Consider the following 27,870-nt stretch of genomic DNA (forward strand, 5'->3'; position numbering starts at 1 on the left):
ATCTTATTATTGGTTATGAACACTGATCATCAAAAAGGGAGATATCAGTCAGAGAATGTATTGGCTAATTACCGGAAAATGTGTATGTGTAGGTAAGCGTCAATCATCCCATTTACTTACTACTTCTTCATTTGCCACCACTCCTTTTAACAAGAGATATACGCCGCCGCCGGCGAATGTCAAAAATATCGGCCCGGTACTATATTTTCTACTCATTTATGACTGTCTAGGCCATTTATTTATTGTACATGTCGAAAATAGGTCCGGTATCAACGGATGCACATCACTGCCAGTTATAATAATTCAATTGCGAAATTTAACTATTGCTGTTTATTTGTATGAGTTTATGCGGCGATTGCCCTTATTGCTTTAAATGTATGAAAACATTCTTGAAGCAATTTTTAATTTATAATTTATTTAATAATTTGGGAAAAATTTAAACAACGTGACATCAGGACGCACAAGGCGGACAGCTCTTTCGATTATACCTTGCAAATATCTTCAAAGCCTTTTCTCCCGGGAGTGGGATTTGAACCCGCACTCCTACGATGGTTGAAGTATTACATACGCATTCAGCCACGTCACGCCTTAGTTGTTGTAAACCTTATCCCAATTGCCTTCTTTTCGCATTTTTTCTTTATGCACAGTACATACTTCGTATGTTATCATGTGGTAAAGTTGTTGTTGTAGCGATAATGAAACTCCCCGAAGGCCCTGAGTGTTATGGATGTTGATGGTCCTACGACGGATGCAGATCCGGTACGTTTCGATCATCTCGGGAACGATTTGGTATGACCACATGAAACCTTCTAGGCTATCCCGCCCTCCCACCCCCTACACCCATGAGGAGCTTGGGGGCGCTAGAGCTGTTAAATAAACAGAATTCGTCATGGGTAGGTGAGGTTGCAATTGGGTTGTAGAAGCTATATATTGCGCTGGCAACACCTTGAGAGGGTTGCGCTACACAACCCCTCGAATGAATTTGGTATTTTAGTTGCCTCTTACGACAGGCATACCTACCGCGGGTATATTCTAAGCCCCCTAACACGATGGGGTAGGGAAATTTAACTCTTTCTAACCGTTCAAAATTATTTAAAAACAAGTAAGGAAGGCTAGGTTCGGGTGTAACCGAACATTACATACTCAGCTGGGAGCTTTGGAGACAAAATAAGGGAAAATCACCATGGAGGAAAATGAACATAGGGTAACCCTGGAATGTGTTTGTATGACATGGGTATCAAATGGAAGGTATTAAAGAGTATTTTAAAAAGAGTGGCCATAGTTCTATAGGTGGACCCCATTTCGAGATATCGCCATAAAGGTGGAGCGGGGGTGACTCTATAATGCTTTTGCACGATATGGATATCAAATGAAAGGTGTTAATGATTATTTAAAAGGAAGTGGGCCTTAGTTCTATAGATGGACTCCTTTTCGATATATCGCCATAAAGGTGGACCAGGGGTGACTCTAGAATGCGTTTGTACGATATGGGTATCAAATGAAAGGTATTAATGATAATTTAAAAGGGAGTGGCCCTTAGTTGTATATGTGAAGGCGTTTTCGAGATATCGACCAAAACGTGGACCAGGGTGACCCAGAACATCATCTGTCGGGTAACGCCAATTTATTTATATATGTAATACTACGAACAGTATTCCTGCCATGATTCCAAAGACTTTTGATTTCGCCCTGCAGAACTCTTTCATTTTCTTCTACTTAATATGTTAGATGTCACACCCATTTTACAATGTTTTTTCTAAAGTTATATTTTGCGTCAAAAACCAATCCAATCACCATGTTTCATCCCTTTTTACGTATTTGGTATAGAATTATGGCATTTTTTTCATTTTTCGAAATTTTCGATATCGAAAAAGTAGGCGTGGTTATAGTCGGGTTTCGCCAATTTTTAATACCAACATAAAGTGAGTTCAGATAAGTACGTGAACTAAGTTTAATAAAGATATATCGATTTAACGGCCGAGCGGAAGGACAGACGGACGACTGTGTATAAAAACTGGGCGTGGCTTCAACCGATTTCGACCATTTTCACAGAAAACAGTTATCGTCATAGAATCTATGTCCCTACCAAATTTCACAGGGATTGGTAAATTTTTGTTCGACTTATGGCATTTAAAGTATTCTAGACGAATTAAATGAAAAAGGGCGGAGTTACGCCCATTTTGAAATTGTATTTTATCTTTAAATTTTGTTGCACCATATCATTACTGGAGTCGAATGTTGACATAATTTACTTTTATACTGTAAATATATTAAATTTTTTGTTAAAGTTTGACTTAAAAAAATTATTTTTGTGGGCGTGTTCGTCATCCGATTTCGTTGATTTTTATTTAGCGCACATATAGTAATAGGAGTAACGTGCCTACCAAATTTGATCATGATATCTTCAACCACTGCCAAATTACAACTAGCAAAACTTTTAAATTAACTTCTTTTAAAAGTGGGCGGTGCCACGCCCATTGTCCAAAATTTTACTAATTTTCTAATATGCGTCATAAGTTCAACTCACCTACCAAGTTTCATCGCTTTATCCGTCTTTGGTAATGAATTATCGCACTTTTTCGGTTTTTCGAAATTTTCGATATCGAAAAAGTGGAGGTGGTTATAGTTCAATATCGTTAATTTTAAATAATGATCTGAGATGAGTGCTCAGGAACCTACATACCAAATTTCGTCAAGATACCTCAAAATTTACTCAAGTTATCGTGTTAAGGTCAGACGGACGGGGGGGACATGGCTAAATCAATTTCTTTTTTCGCCCAGATCATTTTGATATATAGAAGTCTATATCTATCTCGATTAGTTTATGCCGTTACGGGGTACCGTTATGCGAACAAAGTTATTAGAACAAAACACTAAACGAAAAGTTAAAAAAAAATTTAAATGACTCAAGTCGAACATGTCTTTAAATCGTCATCAACTTATTAAAAAAGCAAGTTACCAGAAAAAGGTGCCGATTTTTTTCAAAAATTCTATATCCCGATTGGCTAAAAGGATAAGCGAAATCAGTGATGCTACATTCTTCAGTAGGTTCCAGGGGTTCAAACACTCTTTTGAAATGATTGTACGTATGAGAAGGGTTTGAAACATCAAAAAAATAAATAAATGTAAGGCGCGATAACCTCCGAAGAGATCTAAGGCCGAGCTTCTCTTCCAATTTGCGTCGTGCTCCTCTTGATTTTTCCCTACAAATTGGCCGGACGGGACCTACATGTTTTATGCCGACTCCGAACGGCATCTGCAAGGCAGATGAGTTTTCACTGAGAGCTTTTCATGGCAGAAATACAATCGGAGCGCTTGCCAGACACTGCCGAGGGGCGACCCCGCTTAGAAAAATTTTCTTCTAATTGAAAAATCTTATTTCTAAAATTTTGATGTTGCTTTGCCCGGGAGTTGAACCCAGGGCATACGGTGTGATAGGCGGCGCACGCTACCATCACACCACGGTGGCCGCCAAGACATGAAACATCACTTGGCCTTATATTCAAACATCCGTTGTTTATTTGCGAAACTTAAAAATAGCGGCTGAAATTTTAACTTTGATTTTCACTATCATCTTTCAACACCCAAGTCTCCCAGTTTAACATTTCCTAAAGTTGGCGGCCCTATCCCAACTAGACCCTTGGAGTGAATCACATTGATTATAACCTATCAACCAAATTTAAATATCGTCTACACGTTACGGCTCCTGCTACATATGTGAGTACGTAGGAACACTCAAAGAAATGAAGTAAAAGCTTTCCCAAGACAATCGAACAAATGACGGGTATGCTACTACCCTAATGTAGTGGACAGTCGAGCTAGTCTGAAAAGTGAAGCTACGCGGTTATTCATAATGAACTCTTGCATCAAAAGGCCGGAAAACAGCAGTTTGGGCTAAGCATATAACCTTTTCATCTTTCAAGTTAAAATCGGTCGACCCATAGTCCAAAATTCAGTTTGGTTTAACGAAGACTGTTGAAATCAATGAATGAATACCAACGTTCGTAAATTTTGGTCTACATTTAAAAAAACTTTATCCAGGGTCCTTGTAAAATTAAAATTAAGTAGATGCGCCGAGGATTATAATATTTTCACCCATGAGTTAATACTTGGACTGCCTGCGATTTCGAGGGCGGAATCCTTGGACGAATAGTTACACCCTAACTTTTAAAGGTCTGGTAGTGGTCCGCAGCATAGCGCGAAAAAAAATCCGTTACAAATTCTTCGGAGCTACACCTAGAGCTGCTAGGAAAGTGACGTCGACGAAGGTATGAGTTCGAAGTCGGAGTACTGCAGCCTCTGTGCTGGCATGTGGTGTGAGGGTCAGTAGGTATGGTAACGATCATAATTGGTACTAATCGTTAAGTTGTACCAAGAGAGTCATGAGTATTAAAATACCAATAATAGCACCGGTAAGTCGCCTTTGTACGTGACCAGCAAGGACCCACAAAAGATTTTAAAAAATTGTGTCGACAACGGGGCATTAGGAGTTAGTCCACAACATCTCCTTCGATGAAACTACGCTTTGCACGAGACATACAGACAAAACCGTGACCATTTTAAGTACTTCAATTTTTTCCACCAGACGCAGCAGTAAGGGTCCCTTAGATCAGGGTTAGCTCCGATGCCTCCCTGGAGTAAGTGAATGAAGGACAGCTCCTCCGCAAGGAGCTACTCCTGAAACTTTTTGAACGATCCGCGAGACTTTAAGACAAAATTCTCGGAACTTTCCGAATTGGCCAAACCGTTGATTTCTTTAAATACATATAGGCAAAACCTTTCCTAGATATAATTTTTTTAACAGAAAAATCAAGCTTTGTAAAGTAAGAAAACCGGCGTATGTCGACGCACCGGCCACGCCGCCGCCGCTGATGAAGTGATCAGCGTAAACCTCTACTTCTAACCCACCTCAGTTTCTTAACATCATGAATTGCATTGAAATTTTATGTACTGAAGGAAATAAAACATCCGAATTTTACATACGACATAATTTTAATTAATATATTTACACATTTCATAATTAAACAATCATACTTTCTTAGTTACTTAATTTGATTGACATATAACTCACACCGCACATGCCTTAAGTAATTGTAATGTCGGCATATGATTACAAAAGTCAGCTTTGGTAAGAGCTATTCGACTATTGTTTGTAGCAACATGTTTCTGCAACATTTCTGATGATGATTCTGTAGATGAACTCAAAATCAACTCAGCAGGTGATGTGGACAACATACTTGAAGATTCCGCTTTGAAATATATAGTTTCATTTGTTATATCGTAATTCGCTTCAGCGGCTGCAAAGAAATTTATATAAGAACTTCAAATATACTAGGTGTAATAAAATATAAAAGACGTTAATAAGCTCGTACGTAAAAAATTACAAGCTTCTGATTGACAATGGCAGAGATTGCAATCTAAATAAACTAGAAAGATACATGAGAAGATTTTGGGTCTTAACAAATTATTAACATTAAATTTTAACTCTTTGACCAACCAATACTGTACCTTCCGTAATTTTCTTTTTAGACAAATTTACATAAATGCAGACTAAAGCGGGAGTCATTGGTGCCGTATGTCGTATCGCTGTAGTCGTATCCCTAAAGCGCCAAATACACGACACGAATATTTCCGCGAACATTCCGCAATCTTGTTCGCAGCTTTGGCCATACACCATACGAACTTTTGGCCGAACATTAGTTCTCTTTCAGGCAGCGATGAATACGGACAAGAATTGTGCTGCAGCAATATTGCTCGCTGTGGCAATTAAACGTAAAAAAAGAGAGAAGATCGCAAAAAAAGAATTATTGTCCATTTTACTTTTCCGCGCACGTCTGTTCCGTTCAGAAATTACTACGATTATGAGCTATTTCGCCATACACGCACGAACAGTTCGCGCAAATGTTCGCCAAAAATTAAAATATTTTGATTTTTGGCGAACATTTGCGCGAACTGGCAAACACCACCATACACGACAGAAAAGGTCGCAGAAACATGACATAACGGGAATGTTCGCGTAAATGTTCGTGTCGTGTATTTGGCGCTGAACGTAATCAGCTGTTTATCGTTACGACGGTAAACCAAAAACCAATTGGTTGGGTACGATACGGTTACGACCTTAGCGGCACCAATAATCGATTGCATTGATTCCCATAAGGTTGGTCGAATCAGCTGTTATAAGTTTACCGATACAGTTAACGATAAAGCACCAATGTCTGCAGCTTAAGTCATTCGCTACTTGTTACATAAGCAAACTGAGACTCAGTAAACAAATGGTAAAAAAATAGTGGACACGAATAGCCAATGATGTGGAGGCATATGCTGAGAGTATTGTGATTCTGTTGGTAATAATTTTGGGATAATTTTGGAACTATTTCCGAAATATTTATGGTAAAATTTCAGGTCTATTTCGGGACAACTTTTGAATAACCTCGGTAGTATTTCGTGGTTATTTTCGGAATCATTTCGGTAATATATTCGAACTGTTCCGGGATCATTTCGGAAACATTTTCTGGGTTATTGCCGAGTAATTTCAGAACTTATTCGTGATTGCATTGTGGGTAATTTCGGAGCTTTTTTGGGTCCGTTTTGTGATTATGCGCTGCATAATTTTGAGGTGATTGCGGGATTGTGTTCGAGACCATCTTGGGACTATTTAGTGGTCTTTTTGCGATAACTTCGAGACTATTTTACTATTGTTCAAGGATAATTTCGCTACCAGCTTAAGACCCAGTTCAGAATTGTTTTCGAGATAATTGCGCTACTTTTTAGGGATTGTATATGCATTGTTTTCGGGAATATCTCCGGTTAATTTTGGTTTCGGGAATACTTCGGTACTATTCTTCATTCTTCTGTATTATTTTCGGGATCATTTCAGGAAAATTTCGTAACTATTTTGCTGTCTATTCGACACATATTAAGGTTATTTTCCATGTGGGTTATTACGTGGCGGCCGAAATTATGTTAGTATAGTGGGCAAAATACAACCTTCTTACATAAAATAATTATTTAATAATCAGTGGAAATACATTTTTATTGTGTTTGTCGACCGGGCGGAAACGCAGATAGAGGTCTAATAAAAAAAATAAAGTTCCTCGAACTTGTGTTCTTTTTGCAAATCCCTTAACATTGTGGATAAGACAAGTGTGATAACTTCTGCATAGACGTCGAAATTACAAATAGAATGGATCACCTGATTTTCAAAGTGAAAATCGTGCTCTCATCCTGTATCTCTTTCTATCACCGGCTGCCAAAATGCCAAAAAGTTGCCATCTTGAACGTTCTGTCAGGCAGTTTACGGACAAGATATCACACTTATTTTATCCACAATGTTCCTTAATATTTAAATGCGCACAAAAAATACTCGCGGGAAGTTAGCGCTCCGCCTTTCAAAAAAAGCAAAGTTTACTCTTTTGGAAATTTGCTGTTCTACAGAGTATTTACATGAGCTCGTTTTCTCCATGCTCCACTGAGGCAGTAAAGTGCAGGGAAAAGTGTAAGCATAAGTCAGCTGTTTAATGGTTTTTGTCTATTCACAAAAGATTATTGCAATTTGTTCTACAAAATATTCACAATGATCCACTTCGACTGGAGGCTGGTCACCATATGTATGTTGGTGAATACGAAAAAATCAAGTCAAGCTATTTGAAGGATTATTATCTTCCAGTTATATTCTAACTTAACCAGAGAAAACGGCCCTTAGTTCTTTTACTTGTATGCTTACCTAAATTATCGTAACAGTATATGCTATGATGCAGTAGTTCATCTTCCGACTGTGTTGCCCCGTTATCAAGTGGGACTGTGCCAACTATAATTGGTACAATAAATTTTTGTAGGATACGTTTTTTATTAATCAACAAAGCTTCAATGTAAGTATTTGTTTGTATGAGACAACTTTCGCTGGCGTTCATTGAAATATTTGTAGTTAACGGTATGCATAGTTCGCCGTTAACGTTGACATATGATGACAGATTTATTATACGCAAATTGTTCCCTAAAATATTGCAAAAGTCTCTGCTTTTTGTTTCTGGATTTGTTGCATGGAATGTGCTACGCTGGCACAATTTGACCAATATTTTTTTGCAGAGTCCAAATTTGTGCCGCCCTTGCAGTTTGTACGTAATACTCTGACCTGGCACGTATCCAGTACCATTTTAATATAAAACAAAGTGGCTGGTCCATATTTGACGGTACATCCTTAGACGAATTGATTGAGTAGAGCTAGTTTTAAGAATAAAAAGAAAAGTGTTTAAAATTCTACTAACACTTTTTAAAGGGCCGTTTTCACCATCTTCTGTTATTCACTTAACAACAAGCTATCGAAATTCTCATATTCTCTATACTAAATGAAGTATGGACTGTCAATTGAGTGCACAAATCACTTAACCAGATTGCGCATTCACGAGTTCAAAATTGCTTTGTTCTGCGCAGATACGTCACAGCTGAGCCTTGAGCGAATGAAAAAAAAGAGCGGGAAAAAAATAGCTAGAGGAAAAGGGTTAATTTATACGTCATAAAAAACAGTTGGTCTAATGTCTACATGCGCATTGCGCAATCTTATTGTGTGATTTGTGATTGAGTGCAAGTCAAGAGTGTAAACAAAAATCAGCTGTTTTGTGAGTCTTTATGTATTCAAAATAGATTTTTGCGATTCGTTCTTAAAATATTCTAAGTTTTCAATTTAACCCGGTAAAGCGAAAATATCAAATGAAGCTATTATATTGCAATCCTACAGTTAAATTGTAACTTAATAGATGGTGAAAATGGTCCTTGAGGGTATGAGAATAAAAACCATTTTAGCAAAATCAATTATATAATTTACCTTACACAACTCTGGAGCCTCGTTGAGATCAAGTCGATTCTTTACGATGACGCGCGCCTTGAACACTTTATTGAAGTCTGACTTCCGTTGTAGCGTTAACTGCAAGGTGTAGACTATTTCACCATACTTCAGTGAACGGCTAGCTAGTGCATCAGTGGGCAGCGTAAAACAAAATTCCTCCATTATCACCTCATCTTGCAGTAACCGCACTCGTTTGGCTAGCGTGTATGTATCATATAAAAACTCCCGTTCACTACTATAGATCATATTGTTATCCTTCTCAATACTGTCATTATGCAGAATCAAGTCAGCTTTATTCCTCTCCAACCATTGCACACGTTCGCAACCAACTAGTGATAATTCTATTGCTGTAAGAATGAATGAAAATTATTTATTTTACTGTTAAATTTTTGAGAGTCATATCCGAGCCATGAAAAAGTTTGACAAGCCTCGATTGAGAACTCTAATTTTTTATTCACGACCACAGCAAACATTTTAAGGACTACAATGTAAGGGCATTCATGTGAAATGTCTGGACCTTAAACGAGAAGCTGTTCACGTATGTATTTAGGCGACACCCACACCTGCACACTGAGAGAAAACCTTCAGCTCAGAAATGCCACGAGCATACGCTACATACCGCTGCTAAGGACAATATAGGGTCCCTTCGAGTCCGGATAATGCAATAGTCTAATGAGGACTACTGCATTGTGCATGTTCGTGACTACTTATAAAAAATAAACGTGAGGTGGGAAGGCATCAGTTCGTAGACCTTGCCATGGGGGCTGATACGAATTCTACATAGAAAAATCCTGCTAGGAAATCTAGATAGATGATAAAAGATTTAAAGCGGGGCTAAAAACCGGTAAACCGAGATAGAAAGCGTGTTTTGTTATGGAGGAAATACTTTTTGATAGTGAAGAACGTCACATCCCGACACTTCACAGACGACGGTATATGTGACTTAGTGAATATGGCAATATCGCAGTCAAAGAAACAGAGCTGTCCGCTGAGCTGTTCAATTGCGGACAGCTTGTAAGGCCGCACATCCTTTACGGGAGAACTGAGATGCGCTCTGGGAAATTCACGAGAGGCGATACTGCCAAATGCGCAATATACCGAGGAATCAGCGCACTTACCTTAGCCCCACCAGTGCAATTATAGACCTGGTAAGTTCATTACCGACCAGACTTTCATGATACCCCAAATTTTGGCGAAAAGGAATTGGCGTTTTGTTTGAATTTAAGTTTCCTGCAAAGCCTCAAAGAGTACTAATTGAAGGACAATTATTATTAACCGATGTTAAGCTCATGAATTCTAAAAAATGTAAAACATTTTTTTTCATTTCTGTAACTTTTTTAAAATTTTAGATTTAGAATGCTTTAAAAAAAACTATTTCTATATGAAAAGTATTGAAATTAAAACTAAATTATATAAATGCTTGAAGCATGCTAATAAATATATGTGCGTTAGGGTGGTCCTTATAAATCAATTTTCCTTATTAATCAATTAGGGTGGTCACTTTAAATAAATTTTCCAAAACGTTTGGTTTTATAATACCAGGGATGCACCTTAACGTTAAGCTAATCGTTTATCAAAAAATTTCCACCGTTTCCGTTGAAACACTTCGAAATATTATCGATAAAGAAATAATCAAGATAAATTGTATCTCGTTTTTAACCGAAACGAAAAGCTTTCGTTAACGTTAAAAACGTTAACGAAAACGTGATACTTTATGTTTGAATTGTGCTGGCAATGCTATAGCCATGGTGAAGCCGTAAGGTGGCAACAACGAGCGCACATACACACACAAACTCTATGTAATTTGTTTGTGTAATTCGTTGGTGGTAATGTCAAAAATACTCTGAGAAATGTTCGTACTGTCAAAATTCACGAGAAAAGTTGCAATCAGCTTGTATAATGCTTTCACCTTTAATGACTCCGCCATCAATCAGCTTTGCCAGCATAGTTTGAAATTAATAATCAACATAAACGATTTGATTTCGTTTTGATATGGCAGAAAACGAAACGAAATCATTTCGTTAATTTGACGATCTTAACGTTAATAAACGAAACGAAATGACTTCGTTTCGTTTATTAACGTTGATTATCGTAACGAAATGATATCGTTTCGTTGGTTAAGCATGCCTGTATAATACTTAAAATCGATAGTATTATGGTAGACGATAACACATATAAACTTTGGTCATAATGTAATATATTAAGCTTTCATAGCATAATCTGAACTGTAATCACTGTGCAACACCCCTTAACCGTTTACATTGGGGACACTAATTTATAAGTGGTATTGACAAATATAATCAGTACCACTTTAAGTATTAGAAAACCAAACGATTTATTTATATTTTTTTAGTCGGCGTAGAGAAATCTTAACTTCGATCCCTGTACAACAACATTAATTGTCTGCCATCCGGGTCATAATTTTTATGTGATATTTTGAGCCTTCTTATTACCGTTTGAAGAGGTAGGACGGAAGTAAATCGGTGATTTGGTTTATAGGGACCACTTTAATGCACGTATATATCTACATATATAACTTCTTGTGTACGACTTTTTATGTTTCAAGAATGTTGACTTCATGTTATGTGACTAGTTTTTCGGTAGCTTAACCTGATCAAAACCTAACCTAGCCTAACCTAGCCTAACCTAACCTGATCATAACACTCAACTTAAATATGTACTTTGTATTATCTGAGTATATCATTCCTAGTAAATACATGTATTTTAAACATGAGTTTATAACTAAAACAAGCTTTTACATCCTTTATTAGTGCCTTTAAAACGTAGCGTATTAAAACAGTAAACAAATGATATATCAACATGCAAATGGAGATAATAAAATCAGTGTCGTAAATAGTGTTAAACAATACAATTATTTAAATTTGAAATTCTTGAATACAATTTGTTCAGTGAGCTAAAAGTATTTGGTGACTTTCGGAAACATCAGTGAAACTAAAAGTAATTGATAAATTAGCACAGATTGTTGTGAACATTTGTTTTACACTCTAATCAACTAATGAAAACTTAGTAAGTGATTTTTTTATAGATGTGTGTATGTCTAAATGCAGCAAAAAATTTAAACCTTATATAAGGCTTATTTCATATGGCCAAGAGCCGAATGGCAGTAGGCCTTAATTCTATAAGGAATATTGGTTGTATGGCATTTTCTTTATAACGCTCCTTATTTTTCTAAACTAATGTCTTCTGGCAAAAGGTTTATCTGAAAGATAACGATTTGCATAAGGCTTTTATAACACTTAACCTTAATTTATTTTAGTAATATTTATATGTTTTAATAAAGTTATTTAACATTGAATGTAAGTAAAAAGTCTGTTAAAGAGTTATTTAAATTATTCATTGTTAAATATGTTAATGTTTGTTTTGTTTTATGTTTATATTTTTATGTTAATATATACAGCTTCCCTGAGGAAGATGTGAAGTACCCATCGAAACGCGTAGGAAAAAAGAAAAACTTGTGTTTTGTCTTTAAATCATCGGCCGAAAAGCTCCGATAAGCAAAAAGTAAAATATAAATTTGCCCAAATTAATATATAAAATCTGGCATTATTATACGATATTACTGCTATAAATGGACCTTTTATATAAGGCTTATAACCCAATAAGGATAAAGCTTACATAAGGTAATGTAATAAGATCAAGCACTATTATCTGATTACAAGGTTTATAAATCAAATAGCATACAGAATAGTATGCCATATTTTAACCTAATTGTAGGTTAGGTTAGGTTAGGTGGTAGCTGCCCTGATAAGGTTAGCTCCATTGGACAACACGAAGGTCCGTTGTGCTACCACATACATAAAAAATAACGGTGACTTAGATCTAGCTACTTAGAGAATCGTTGAGTAGCAACGATAAAGCTCCGAATGATACCGATCTCAACTTTGGATAAATCCTCGGGAGATCCAAGTGAGTCGCGACCGAAGTAGTGTCGCCTAGTTCTGGCAAAAGCTGGGCAATCAAGCATAAAGTGATTTGGTATTCCACCTCATCATCTTCCATACAGCTGCAGCAAGATGGAGTTTCCAGTATATTGAGACGTACCGCATGGATACCCATGGGACAGTGCCCTATTAAACCCCATTGACCATAGATGAGCCTTAGTGAACCCAATTATTTCAGCAGACCTCCTGCCATCCACTTTCGGCCAGAAAGATCTTGCTACCCTGCAAGACGTGGTGCCCGCCCAATGTTTGCTGAGCTGACTCGAGGCCCAGCTATGGAGAAGCAATCTATAGGTGGCCAGCGAAATCCCGAAATCCCTACAGCTATTTCATCCCGTTCAGTTGAACCGATGCGGGATAAGAGATCCGCTTGACAGGGACCCAGATAATCTCAATCGTTAAATAATTCGATGCAATCGCAAGCGAGGTCAGGCACTCCCCGATCACCCTCGATCGCACTGTAGTTGAGCTCAAGGCCTTGATAGCCGCTTTCCTATCAGAGTAGATATTAAATTCCCTAACCGTAGTAGCACTGGATAGCATTCCATCCACCGCATCCTTAATCCCAGCAACTTCCGCTTGGAATACACTGCAGTGATCAGCCAACTTAAACTTGCGGCTTGCATTTAGCTCTTGACAAAAGACCCCCCCCCCCTCACCAACCTTTCCGTCCAGCTTCGACCCATCCGTGAACAAGTTAACCGGTCCCATGCCCCAGATAATTCCTCTTCCCCACTCCTCTCTCGGTGGAATGGCTGGGGTGAAGGTTGTATTTGTAAGTACGCATACAAAACCAGGCTTACATAGGACTTATAATAAGTTGACACCTGACTTGAAATTCCTTTATTCATCTTTATTATCTTCTATTTCCAAATAAGTTTTAAGTATAGATTGATGACAGATTGTTACAAAAAAGCCAAAGGTGAAAATACATGGGAAGTGTAGCCATTTTTCTTTTAGATCTTGAAAAGCTAACGATGACTGCATATAAGATTTTCCCCGGGCACCCTCAAAATCGTAAGTTATGGGTAAAAACCCAGTTTTCGTACCTTTTAACCCTTTCGAACCTATGCTACTATATACTATATTTACCTTATTCTAAGGTTAATCTGTCAGGAGTGAAACCAGTATTCCTTATTGCTTACAACCGCTTATGTCAATTTTTGTTGGGTACCCACAAGCACAGATGTTTATATGTACTACATATAAGTGCATAAATTAAATATCATATTTACCTACCTTCAACGGGCAGCTCTTTTGTCGTACTCAGTGTAATACTGCCAGTTATTTGCTCACCACTGTAGTAAATGGGCGTTGGGCGCGAAAATTTAAATTGGCATATTGTTGGCATTGTTTCCGTATTATTTGCAGTTCTTTTTTGTTAATTTATGTATTTATTTTTTTGTCGTAATCGATTTGCCATGTAGAATTTATTGCCCTTTTCCACTGAATTTAATTTGAACTGTTATTGTATTGTAATTTTTTTATACTTTCAGTCACGTCAGTGTAATTTGTTGCAATAATCATATAATTTATTATTAATATGTGGAAATTTATCTATTTTGCAAAGATGCGCAAATCGTGCAAAACATCTCTTCTAATAAAAATGAACAAATTAAGCCAACTAACGCTCCAAAATGAGCAGCCTATCTATCCGCTATGTTGGCTAAATCCAACAGGCACTGCGCAACACTCAAATCTAACTGAAATATTTGTTGATTATGGGACTGACAGTGCCGGTTCCGGACGCAGCAGCGTTGTTAAATCGGGCGTGTGATGAAGCCAATCAAATCCCGCACTCCATTACCTAGATATGCTTTGATATAGATGTATATATGTATGTACATCTGTATGTATATTAGGGTGATCCTTTTAGTAGAAAATACGATTGGTACCTGTTAAGGGGTATCTACTACACAGTTATGATTTATCTATGAAGGCCCAAAAAATTTAAACATAATTTTTTGTTTTCTATATCACATATCAATTTTGTTTCCGATTAGAAATGGCTAAGGTGTGTGTTCAAGTTCAGATTACGATTTGTAGACTCACCCAGTACATATTTTAAAATAAGAAATTTAACCGACGTTGGACACCCCTTAACTGGTTTTGATCAACGTTTATATAACACATCGCATACTATAATGTTATCGATTTTGGGTATTAGAAAATCAGTCATTGAATTTGTTCAATCTCCGTAGTGAAATCTCAACTTTGATCTCTGTACGACACTACTTAATCGCCTCCAATCAGTGATATTATTGACCGTTTAAAAGGGTAAAACTGGAGCGAGTCGGAAAATTTATTAAGAAGGACAACCCCAATGTATATACCTTTATATATTCTTTGAAATTAACAATATTTTTCTCCTGAATGAAGAACAAAAACCAATACAAAAAAGAACAAACACAGAAAGAATTCGGAAATAACACCACACATATTTTGAGATAGGTAGGTATTTGAATAGGTGTATAAAACAATAGATGTCTAACTTCAATATTGTATAGAAAGTTTATAACGTAAGTAATTATTTTATTTAGTACTGGTAACTTTTTCCTAATTGTTTTGTAGCTGCTTTGCAAGGGTCTGTTACGATATGCTGACAAAATGTGTCGAAGCATAAAAACCAGAATCGTTAAGGCCTAGTTATCTCAAAACACTTTTGATCGAAACTAATAAGATGTTTTATTTTTAGTTATTTCATCATTTTTCTCATATAATATAATCTATTAGCAGACTACTCAGTTGTTGTTCTGCATTAACTTTGGTCTATCTGGTTAGCTTTTAAGAAGTTTTAACCTCCTACCTTTCCCTCTCCTTATCCTCTTTCTCTTCCCTCTTATCTCTAGTTCTTCTTGTCCTTCTCCATTCCCTATTCCCAGTTATGGTCCCAGCTCAAGTCCAAGTCCCAGTCCATGTCCATTCCCGAAAAACAAAGTGTCGTAAATACATATCTACCAATGATATACTATATATCAAGTCCCAGTCGATCCCTGATACAATTTCCGGAAAAAAGGTTTTTGGAAATACTAATCTGTGCAAGGGCTACCTCTATATTGAATTTTTTCGGTCCCTGGTCCACTTTCCAGAAAAAAAAGTATCGTTAATATTAATCTAGGCAAGGCCAATATACCAAAATTCAGGCAAATTGTACCACGAAAAGAATTCATTCGATTAGATCTCTCGTTGGTCTTCTTCCCGGAGAGAAACTTCACAGGAACACTCTTCGGGTTGCTGTGAAGCTATCCTGCAAATTTGATAAAGATAGGTGGATTGGTTACGGAGTCCTTAACCTGCATTAAAACATTTCCGGATCGCTCCGAAACAGTTTTCAGAACTACCAGTTTTTTGGAGCACGCACAGGCCATTTCAGCATCACAACAGGACCCCTCTCTGATCATTTCGCAACTGTTTAGAAACTTTCATAAGAAATCTAGAGTGGAACATATTGGTAATCGGCATTATATTGTCTTAGTTTTATTACCTACTCTGGATGGTTTCCCATTTGAAGTCTTCAGTGAGGTATCGATTATTCATGTCAAATAACGTCTGCTGTATTTTTGTAAATTTTGCTCTAGCGCCTACCGCTACATTTTATTTTAAATTTTACTAAAAATTGTTTAAACTCTTTTTTTTAGTGACGCTACATATCATTATGGCGACCGCCATGGGGTGATGGTAGCGTGCTCCGCCTACTACACGGAAGATCCTGGGTTCACGCCCCGGGCAATGCAACATAAAAATTTTAGAAAAAAGTTTTTCCAATTAGAAGAACATTTTTCTAAAGAATTGGCACCTAGGCAATGCTTAGCAGCACTCTGAGTGTACTTTCGCCATGAAAAGCTCTCAGTGAAAACTTATTTGCCTTGCAGATACCGTTCGAAGGCGGCAGACAACAAGTAGGTGCCGTCCCGCCAATTTATAAGAAAGACTAAAAGGAGCTCGAAGAGAGGAAGAGAAGCTCGGCGTAAAATCTCTTCGGAGGTAATCGCGCCTTACATTTATTTTATTTTTACATATAATTAACTGAACCTCTTCGTTCTCTTTATATATGCTTCAAAGAATGACCCAATGTACGCAGAGTATTTCTCTAAACAAAGAAATGAGTTAGATGACTCCAGGAGTGCCATTTTGATACGAATTCGCTCGAAAAGCGAATGTCCTTTGATGGCCAGATTTCAAAAATTCATTTAGCAAATGGAGCAGCATTGCATGCCATTCTACACATCCCACCTGCAGGCCTAAAGGTAAAAAATAGCGCTAGCAACTGCAACCAGGCTCAAGACCTTGGGGCAGCCCTTATGGTCATGGCCAAACGAAGTACATAGTCCCGTACCTGAGTTTCGAAAGAGATCTTCGAGCCCTAATCAGCTAGAGTGTTGGTGCATAAAAGGCAGAACATACAACACACGTGTATACCGATGATTTAGATTAATTCATAAATATAAAGCGTTTTAAAAATGAACCGCTGGGGGTATATGGGTTAATCACATGCTCCCAAAGTATCAATAATGGAAAGAGCTCACATTACCCACCAGTTTTAATATGGTTTATCGATATCAAGCTTTTTTAGTTATATTCAAATGTGGGACCTCGTAATTTCCCGCTGTTTATTATTCTTCTTTTTGTTATTATATCTCTCGTAGTTTGTTAGTTAATTATAATTTATTTTTTATTAACTTTATTTTGTTTTGGAAGAAGCTTCCAATTTTATTTATTTTTTGCGCAGTTTATTGATGGTATTAATAAATTTATTATAAATATTATAATGAGTTAATTAATTTTTTGTTCCAAAATATACGAAGATAAAATATGCTAATCAATTAGAAATATATTTATTATAAATAAAGTACCAAGTGTGTGTATTAGAGTGTGCATAAAAATACGAATGACTTTCTTTCGCGCTAAACAATTGTAACGAATTTACTGAAACTCCGCTTATTTTACACCTTCTACTAACGTTCGTATTGCTAAACTGTTGAATAAATAACTCTAATATTCAATAATGCAAAATGGCCTTTATTAAAGTACTTCACAATAACACTGATACGTCGCAACCAATAGCTTGCTTAAATCACACTGATTGCCCATGCCTCTGCTGGTGCTGCTTTTATACTTTTAGGTTTCCTCGTTTGCATATTTCTAGGCGTTTCTCCTTCTAGAATTTACTACTGGTTTACCAGCTATAAACTACAGATGCACTTTTATAGCTTCTCGCATTGCAATATGCGCGATGATTGCATACTTTTGTGAGTATCTCAGATATATGCATGTGTATGTGTGAGAATTACTTTGCTGATGATTGCATACTTTTGTGAGTATTTCTCCGCTGCTGTATGTACATATGTGTAGACATAATGATTGATTTGTTTATGTAGATACAAGTGACTGCTTAGTATCGGCTTAGAGATGATAGTATGCCTTAGTGTTGCTAATATTCGTCACACTATTAACTAACTGTTCATCACAAGTATGCTCTATCAGAACTGCTTTCACAAATACCCCATCTCAAAATTCGGATAATAAAGCTCCTCTTGAGCCAAAATTTAATAAATTCATGCTGTAATATGGCGCTTTTGAGAAGAATTCCAAAACTTAATGTTTTCCTTAGGTAAACAGTTAGTTTTTTGTAAAAATGTTAGTCTTCAAACAAACTCTGGTATAGAGTATTTCTCAAAACTTCTCTGACATAGGGTGTTTTTGAATCGGCAAAAGCAACACCAGTTGATATACATACATACAAAAGAAGGACATACTAATTCACGCTGCGAGCAAAAAGAGAAGTTTAAAGATGATATGACCAAATTAGTCGCTGGGTATATACAAACAAAAGCTAATCTGTAGTATCTGTGCTCACTACTGGTTTACTCCACTCCTCCCCTGCAATTAATGCTTTCGTTAAAGACGATTTCGATTTTCCTCTTATCACAAAAGTTGCAATATTAACGTTCGATTGAATACCATATGTGAGGGAACTTGTTGCTGCAATCTACTTTGGACACTTGAATCTGGTGCAGCAAATGAAAAACCAGACCCACACGCATAGCAAGAAACCAGCTGTCGATTTCTTTATTCACTCTTTTGGCATCTACATTTACTTTGATGGAGTCATGTTTTGCTTTCACGATATGTAAACACCATTAGTTAGTAACATGAAAGCCACCGACCAGCTGGAGGAGACAAGACGAGGCAGAAAGTATTATGTGGCATGTACCTTTGCAGAACAGTGATAGTAGGATACATGTACCTCGAAAACTGAAAATCAAAAAGACGAAGAATATATGTATCCAATACGTCAAGAATATATAGTCACGTCCAGACATTTGCTTTCTGTTAATTGACCGAACAGACCTTTTGAGCAGGAAGCAGAAACATTGGTCACATACGTCGAAGGCTTTACGCTACCCACTATCCCGGAACTGACAAAAATTTTGGGTGTAGTTCAGAGCCCTAACAAGTCGCTTGCTGGCAGCACTTGAGGCAATGACAAAGAAATGCTCATAGCTTCCTATAAAGCAATTGGCCAGGTGCTTGTGTGCTACGTATTTCCGAGCTTAAAAGAAACACACTGAATGAAGTTGCAGGCTTGTCAAAACATCGGAACACGTCATCTACATAATGAGGCGGGAACACTCCCCATAAAGGAGGGAAACGAAATGCTGAATAAACAGCTTTAAATAATCCGAAACCCGGCATCCTAAGGGTCATCTGATTGAAGAGACCACCCTCCCTCCCCAGAGACATATGGAGTTATTTGCGCAAGCACTATAAAAAAATGTAGAGCATTAGAACTCAGCTGTTTAAGGCAGCCTCAAACAGGCCCTCAGCCTTTTCGACGAAGAGCCGGCTATTTGTGAGTGATCGCATCTATTCTATGAAGCGAAGCACTGCTACTAGAGTAGAAGAAGAAGAAAACTTACAAAATATCGGCATCTGTAGAAAGTGACTGCTTAGTGTCATGATAAGTATGATTGCTCGAAACTTCCAGCGAATAGACAGGAGTGTATTTTGGGCAAATCATTAGATATTGACAGCGTTTGTGAAGTTTGCTCTGTATTACAGAATCCTTCCTTGAGGAACAGCCACACAAAAAAGTTTGTAAATTGCAGGTCATTGTAGTGTCTTTACGGAGAAGTAGTAGATGTAACCAAAGTGGCGGATTTGCAGAAGGAAAACTGAATTGACACTAAAAGCCAGGCGGAAAAGACATAAGTGTTTTGTTGTTGTCAGTTATGGAAATGAGTAAACTGATGAGCTGCCAAGAGCAGCTGTAGATGTCCCAATCAGTTCAGGTGATATAAAAAGAAAAAAAAAAAGTGCAATTTTCAATGATAGCCGGTCAACAATTTTTTGTATTAAATTTTATATGAGAATAGGCTTTTCTTGACCATATGGTTGCTATTTTTAGTGCAAGTAAAACTTCACTATTGCGACCCAACGTTTCGCTAAGCACCTTAGCTTCCTCAGGGGCGAAACTGCATTTATTTAACATTATTTTCATCAAAAAACATTGAAAAATTACATGAAATTATAAAAATTTTGAATTTTGTTAATATACCGAAACAATAAAATTTTTGTATAAGGTCACTTACAAATATATGTACGTAAAATATCACAATTTGCATAACTACAACTAACACATCAATACCATCTGTGCGCAAAGTGCAATATTATCAACCAAGCAAGAGTTGGAGTGGGAGTGCGATTGAGAGTGGTAGTGGGAGGGAGATTAGAAGTGGTGGTGCGAGTGGGAAAGAATGTGGGTAGGATGGTAAGTGGGAATGAGAAAAAGATTGTATGAAGCTGACTATGAAAATACTCAAGATGGTGAAAATAGGACATTAATTTTATAGACAATCATACATACCTTTCCCTATGAACTTTATTATAAGATACAACTTTTTTTAGCTTAAATAACTTTTTTTATTTTCTTGAGAGAAAAAAGTGGAAATGCTATTTTAAAGGCTTAACAGTTACATAAAATAAACTGCTAACTATTTTTTTAAGTACGTATATCGTATAATATACATTTATATAAATATTAAATAAGTTTAATATAGGGATCTATTTGAAAAGGTATGATAAATAAATATTTTTATTTATTTGTAATGGAATTTTTTATAGGTAGTACTAATTTTTGAAGACTTAAATTAATTTACTTTGTGATTTGAAAATTTATGTTAAGACTAAATAGCTTGTACGAATAAATTTTTTTTTATTCGACTTTATCTTGGTGTTGTATTGCTTCAAAGGCAGGCTGTGGGGCTTTTGGGGGAATTAATCTATTAAAATTTTACTAAAAGTTTTATATGAGTGAGTTAATATTTTCCATTTATTATGTATGTATGATTCACGTGCACTTTTTCAGAAATGGCAATTTCCACTTACCTCATCCTGTTTTGTTTGTAAACTCTGTATTTTGGATTTACTTTGAAGAACATCTTAATTTCACTTTGATGCAAAAACCTCTAAGTCAAATACATTTTTAGCCACAATTGAGTGTTTTTAGAGCAAATTTCGAGGAATTTTTGATGACAAAGAAATTGATTTAGTCAACAAAATTTTTAAAACGCGGCTTTTTTGATCGTCAGCCGATATAGACAAATAATATTCCACTTGGCCGATGACATAAAATAGTTTAACATTTTATATTCTTATTTTATGTTAAAGTTTTATTAAAAAGTGCATAAACATCAATGATAAAAATTTCTTGAACAATTTATAGCTACTTAAAAATAGTGCGTATTTGATAATGCTAAATCATATTTCCAATTTGTGCAGTTTTTACATCAAGATACTAAAAATATAATTTCTGTATGTATTTTTTACCTAAATATTTCTTCCATAAAGCAAGATTAAATATTATTTTACTAGCTAGTTTTTTATACAACTTTTTAATCGTATTTGATTAGTGAAACAGGCTCACATTGCTTATAAAATTTTTCTTTTTCATATTGATGTTAAGAAAAAATTACAAAATTTGCACACGGCTATGGTAACTAGAGCATGTTTTTGAATTTCATTTGTATGGAAAGATTGGGGTTCAAGTTGATGTTGAGTGACATAAAACATACAACAGATGATAATTTTTGTAGAAACCGGGACTTGAACTCTCCTGGTATTTAGTATTTTCTGAATTGTGATTATTTTTGGCCTACAAGCCAACCTAATAAAACCGCACTGCGTTTTTTTAGCGCACGCAAACAACCGGCGTTTTTTGCCCTAGCCGAAATAAGCATGCGTTGCGACAATGTAAAGCATGTGTGCAAACGTCAAATCTAAATGTCACGCAGAACAAAAATTGGAAATCGAGTTAGGTTTTCACGCAGCAAATTCAATTTCAGTTGCTCTCATACAAGTTGTATGTGCATGAGACATTTTTGACATAAAATGACTTGCGTGCGTTTATATTAGGTTGGCTTGTTAGAATGCGGCATGTACAAAATCCAAGACACCAAATTTATTTGTTGGGATCTTTTCGCAATTTAAGTCAACACATATATCAGGATTTCGTAGAAAAAATATTCTTTTTCAGAGATCTGCATGTGCTCAGATGCGATGGATAAGCAAACTTGCCCACATTCAAAATACTATATCTCGTCGCATCTCATTCATTTTTATTTTATTTTTGAGGTAATAATATTTACTTTGTAACTGCGTAAAACAAAAATTAATAAGATACGACGATTGGAACCAAAGATATATCATTTTGAATGTTGGCAAGTTTGCAGATCTCTGAAAAAGAAATTTTCGAGGAAATCCTGATACAGTCATTTGCTTATTTCGTGCGAGCAACTTAGAAAAGTTTGAGCCGAATCAAAATTATGAAATCTCAAAAGTTGTTCGATTTGTAAAATAATGACCCTGATATATCTCATACTAAGTTTTAGAGAATTACCCTAGGCGCCTCTGAGGTTGAGTTATTTAAAACATTTTAAACATAGTACGATAAAGCTCATATTGGGAAGGTAAATGAATCGAAGAAAAGATAGAACGTATAAATATAGAAAACTATGCAAAAATGAGAGGTACTTTTATAAACAGACATTAGAATCATACATGATAATGAAAGAGCGAATGAGCTGGCAAGAAAGAACACCCTTGAGGCAACAACGGAAGACGTTTCCATTATATTGAAAAATCGTGAAGCAAAGTTAGTTATATCATTAAAAAGACGGACAGTAAGCTTATGATGAGCGTATTTCAGTTAGACCGTCAAACAAACTCTTGGTAATATTTAGAAATTTAAACCTATACCCAGATTGTAATACATAAGTATATCTATTGGAAGTATTCTGAAGTAAAATCACTGCATTTATGAAAACCAGCGTGTTGTGAGTTTGTCTTCCTGTGGAATCAGTTTTTATATACCTTTCATGAAAACGAAATAGTATATTAAGATTGTCACGAATCTCAAAATTGTAAGTCCTTAAAAGAGAAGAGATAGACCAACCAATTAGTACTCTGAAATGATCAGAATGACGAGCTCAGCTGATTTAGCCATGTCCATCTGTTTGTTTGAAAGCACACTAGTCCCTCAATTTTTGAGATATCTGAGCGGGTATATTTAAGTGTCCGGCTAGGCATTTGTCGGAACCGCGCGCATCGGATCACTACAGCATATAACAAATTTTCAGAAATTCACGATTTTTGTCGTATCTTTATCAATTTATCAGATAAATGCTTCAAATTTCTCTATATGCTTTCGTAAAAATCTATAAGATCGGTCATATATACGTAGAGCATATGTCCCTACAACCGATTGTTCAGATAAGAAACTTATCGCAATTTCTACAACATTTTCACGGCTAGAAGCTTAAAATTTCATAAAATACTTACCTAAACGTTTGATATTGTTCAGATAAGTGATTCAAGGTCTACGAATGAGATAGGATTATATACCAGCTTCATTCATGAAAGGTTTGAAGTCTTCGGCACAGCTGACTTATTTTTCTTTATTTAAGAATTCTATGAATTCCTATAGGGCAAAGTATCTGTTGACTTTTATTAATGCTACTTAAGATATTTAGATGCTTTAATATTTTCTGAATTTGCCTTGAGAAAGAGAAACCAGACGCTTAAAATCTTAAAAACACTTGATCTAAACGTTTTGTTTACATTATATCTTATCAATATTTATGTTGCCTTAATACTTATTTGATCTTTCTTTCTTTGTAAATTGAAGCTATTTATCTTATTAAATGCTTAAATATTTTATGAGCTATTTCATACCAAAGTTTTGATAATGTGTGCACTTGTTTTGCTCTTTGTTTTATTTTTTTCCTCTGGATTTACTTGTTTATGTATGTCTTTTGAGAAAGTATACAACATTTTTAATAATTTGTTTACATCTAAGTATTTAAGCTATGAAAGTACATGTGGAATAAATAATCTTGTTATGATATTCTGCAGATATAGTTATATATCATTGTTAAAGACAAATTGTATTTTCTTAACTGCTTTCTTTCTTATTGCAGACAATAAGCGTTTATATATGCTGTTATTTGTATAAAATAGGGTATCAACGGTAAACCCGTATATTTTCAACGCTCTTTGTTAACTCAGAAAACAGCACTTACTTATTTCTTTTCTTTGCTAAAAATATTCAAATTGGTAACGCTGAGCGGCTGTTGTGATATATCCGATGAATCCGATGATTGCAATTCTATGCGTAGCTGCGATGGTGATTCATCGTAGAGTGTTTCTGTACTCCGGTCAGGATTCATTTTGTTTGACAGCATACATATTTACATTTAGAGGAACAGGGAAATCGTGAAATACAATTGAAAACGTTTAAGTTGGAGAGCGTGGCGCGGTTTTTGGTGATGATGATGATATTAGTTATTCAATGATAAATGGAATGAAAGCAAAGGAAGACAAGAAAAGGTTAACATTATTTTTACATTTTTGTTTTTAGCTAAATTATTTATATTTTTTATTAGGAAAATAAAATCACATAAACAAAAACGCGTAATAACATTCCGGTGATTGTTGAATTTATTTTTATTTTATGTGCTGAAAAACAACTCTTAAATTTAATACTTTGTTAACAAACAAATCACTTTCATGCATTTTAATTTAAATTTTTTTCGGTTAAGCCATAGTTTAAATTTTTATAATATTGATAAGGTTTTTTATAGTTTTCATGACCGTTATATTAATATTATTAAAGCAATTAAAAATAAAGTAAAACCCATTATTGCGTCAAATAAATTTTGTTTATAAATTTATCGCTAACAGTCCAATAAATACCAACATATCTGGGAAAAAATGAAAATAAAATAACAGCAAGTCATACTACTGAAAAACAAAAAATAATTATAAGTACTCCTTTACTTCCTGCTTTATAAGTATGTGTTATATAGTACGTACCCTGCAAAAAATCGTGCGATTAATCCCTAAAGAGATTGGTCGCCAATTGATCTCTTTTGTCTACATGTGGGCATAATTGATCTCCTTTAGTCCCTTTCGAGTACAGTTGGGATTAGGCAGTTTGAAATCTATATAGCCCATTTAAGAAATGTTAAAAAGAACGGCAACGAAATTAGTGAAATAAAAAAGATTACAGGTGATTGAATCGACCTATACCGAACCTAAATTACTAGGACTTAACGACTTCGTCGGAGTAAGGGTTAAATTTTTAGAGAATATTTTTATTCCTTTTAGAAAAGTGGGCAAACAACTTACATCAAATAGATTTGATAGCTTGGAAAACCCGTCGATTGTGTTCCTGCATGAAAAATGCGACTGTGCCCTATTTAGGTCCTTATTGAACCGAAAAGGGAATAGTCTTCATATGTTCTTATATATGTATGTACAAAGGAGATCGTTCCTATTGATCCCTTTCGGGTATAAATGTTTATAATTAGTCTCTTCATAGGACATGCTCAAACAAAAGGGAACAGTTCAACTCATACAAAGAGATCTAAACTGGCATTAGTCACATACTCCTTTGCGACTCATCCCGGATTCATCCTAGACCAATCGCATTTTTTGCAGGGTATTAATTAGTTTTAAAATATATGTATTAGGCCTTTTCTTTAGTTCTCGATTTATGCAAAACATCAGCCGTTTAAATGAAGCTAACACGTAAATAGCTTTGACATACTGATTTTGACGTACTGATTTTGTAGGTACATGCACTTATGATGAATTTCATATCAAAACCGAAATGCATTGAACCCGACCCCCTCAGATTTTGATGAAATTTTGCATAGAGGTACACTATACGTATACAAACATAACCTCATTTTTAGCAATAGCATTTTTGAAAAATTGTGGGCGTGGCAAGGTACAACATACACTGTAATAAATTTTTTATACACTGAAAATAGTTTTATACTCAGTTGAGCAGAGCTCACAGAGTATATTAAGTTTGATTGCATAATGGTTGGGTGTACAGGTATAAAGGAATCGAGATAGATATAGACTTCCATATATCAAAATCATCAGGATCGAAAAAAAATTTGATTGAGCCATGTCCGTCCGTCCGTCCGTTAACACGATAACTTGAGTCAATTTTGAGGTATCTTGATGAAATTTGGTATGTAGGTTCCTGAGCACTCATCTCAGATTGCTATTTAAAATGAACGATATCGGACTATAACCACGCCCACTTTTTCGATATCGAAAATTTCGAAAAACGGAAAAAGTGCAATAATTCATTACCAAAGACAGATAAAGCGATGAAATTAGGTAGGTGAGTTGAACTTATGACGCAGAATTGAAAATTAGTAAAATTTTTGACAACGAGCGTGGCACCGCCTACTTTTAAAAGCAGGTAATTTAATAATTTGCAAGCTGTAATTTGGCAGTCGTTGAAGATATCATGATGAAATTTGGCAGGAACGTTACTCCTCTTACTATATGTACGCTTAATAAAAATTAGCAAAATCGGAGAAGGACCACGCCCACTTTTAAAAAAAAAATTTTTTAAAGTAAAATTTTAACAAAAAATTTAATATCTTTACAATTTATAAGTAAATTATGTCAACATTCAACTCCAGTAATGATATGGTACAACAAAATACAAAAATAAAAGAAAATTTCAAAATGGGCGTGGCTCTGCCATTTTTCATTTAATTTGTCTAGGATACTTTTAATGCCATAAGTCGAACAAAATTTTACCAATCCTTTTGAAATTTGGTAGGGGCATAGATTTTATGACGTTAACTGTTTTCTGTGAAAATGGGCGAAATCGGTTAAAGCCACGCCCAGTTTTTATACACGGTCGTCCGTCTGTCCTTCCGCATGGCCGTTAACACGATAACTACAGCAAAAGTCGACATATCTTTACTGAACTTAGTTCACGTACTTATCTGAACGCACTTTATCTTGGTATAAATAATGAACGAAATCCGACTATGACCGCGCCCACTTTTTCGATATCGAAAATTACGAAAAATGCCATAATTCTATACCAAATACGAAAAAAGGGATGAAATATGGTAAATGGATTGGTTTATTGACGCGAAATATAACTTTAGAAAAAACTTTGTAAAATGGTTGTGACACCTACCATATTAAGTAGAAGAAAATGAAAAAGTTCTGCAGGGCGAAATAAAAAACCCTTGAAATCTTGGCAGGAATACTGTTAGTGGTATGACATATATAAATAAACTAGCGGTATCCAACAGATGATGTTCTGGGTCACACTGGTCCACATTTTGGTCGATATCTGGAAAACGCCTTCACATATACAACTACCACCACTCCCTTTTAAAACTATCATTAGTACCTTTAATTTGATACCAATATCGTACAAACACATTCTAGAGTCACCCCTGGTCCACCTTTATGGCGATATCTCGAAAAGGCGTCCGCCTATAGAACTAAGCCCCACGCCCTATTAAAATACCCATTAACACCTTTCATTTGATACCCATATCGTACAAACATATTCTAGAGTCACCCCTGGTCCACCTTTATGGCGATATCTCGAAAAGGCGACCACCTATAGAACGAAGGCCCACTCCCTTTTAAAAATACTCATTAACACCTTTGATTTGATACCCATATCGTACAAACAAAGTCTAGAGTCACCCCTGGTACACCTTTATTGCGATA

At 35.7% G+C, this 27,870-nt stretch overlaps 2 protein-coding genes across 6 annotated transcripts in view; both read right to left on the reverse strand.

Annotated features, from left to right (window-relative positions):
- Positions 1 to 4,986: 4,986 nt before the first annotated feature.
- LOC137250255 (arrestin domain-containing protein 17) lies at positions 4,987 to 14,523 on the reverse strand. The gene is made up of 4 exons (XM_067782737.1): positions 14,044 to 14,523; positions 8,822 to 9,189; positions 7,724 to 8,220; positions 4,987 to 5,297 (listed from the first exon to the last, which is right to left on the reverse strand). The coding sequence occupies exons 1-3, from the start codon at positions 14,153 to 14,155 to the stop codon at positions 8,050 to 8,052; spliced, it is 651 nt and encodes a 216-aa protein (XP_067638838.1). The 5' UTR covers positions 14,156 to 14,523; the 3' UTR covers positions 4,987 to 5,297; positions 7,724 to 8,049.
- A 6,195-nt stretch (positions 14,524 to 20,718) lies between these two features.
- Positions 20,719 to 27,870, reverse strand: part of LOC137250201 (arrestin domain-containing protein 17) — a 112,049-nt gene continuing 104,897 nt past the window's right edge. For 4 of the 5 annotated variants that reach the window (XM_067782629.1, XM_067782637.1, XM_067782623.1 and 1 more), the window contains one exon: positions 20,719 to 24,508. In XM_067782629.1, the coding sequence (XP_067638730.1) occupies positions 24,384 to 24,508 (125 nt within the window). In that variant the 3' untranslated portion in view covers positions 20,719 to 24,383. The remainder of the gene's footprint in view (positions 24,509 to 27,870) is intronic. The other variant, XR_010952864.1, reaches the window with a different exon arrangement.

The sequence above is a fragment of the Eurosta solidaginis genome, chromosome 1 (assembly GCF_040869045.1).
Source record: "Eurosta solidaginis isolate ZX-2024a chromosome 1, ASM4086904v1, whole genome shotgun sequence".
Taxonomy (NCBI): Eukaryota; Metazoa; Arthropoda; class Insecta; order Diptera; family Tephritidae; genus Eurosta; species Eurosta solidaginis.

What these genes read in the sequence shown, in the direction of transcription:
- LOC137250255 (XM_067782737.1), bottom strand. Translation starts at nt 14,155, where the DNA reads ATGCCAACAATATGCCAATTTAAATTTTCGCGCCCAACGCCCATTTAC. An exon ending in AAAAGAGCTGCCCGTTGAAG is followed by an intron (nt 9,190 to 14,043) that starts GTAGGTAAATAT and finishes TCATTCTTACAG; the next exon opens with CAATAGAATTATCACTAGTT. An exon ending in AGGCTCCAGAGTTGTGTAAG is followed by an intron (nt 8,221 to 8,821) that starts GTAAATTATATA and finishes TCTTAAAACTAG; the next exon opens with CTCTACTCAATCAATTCGTC.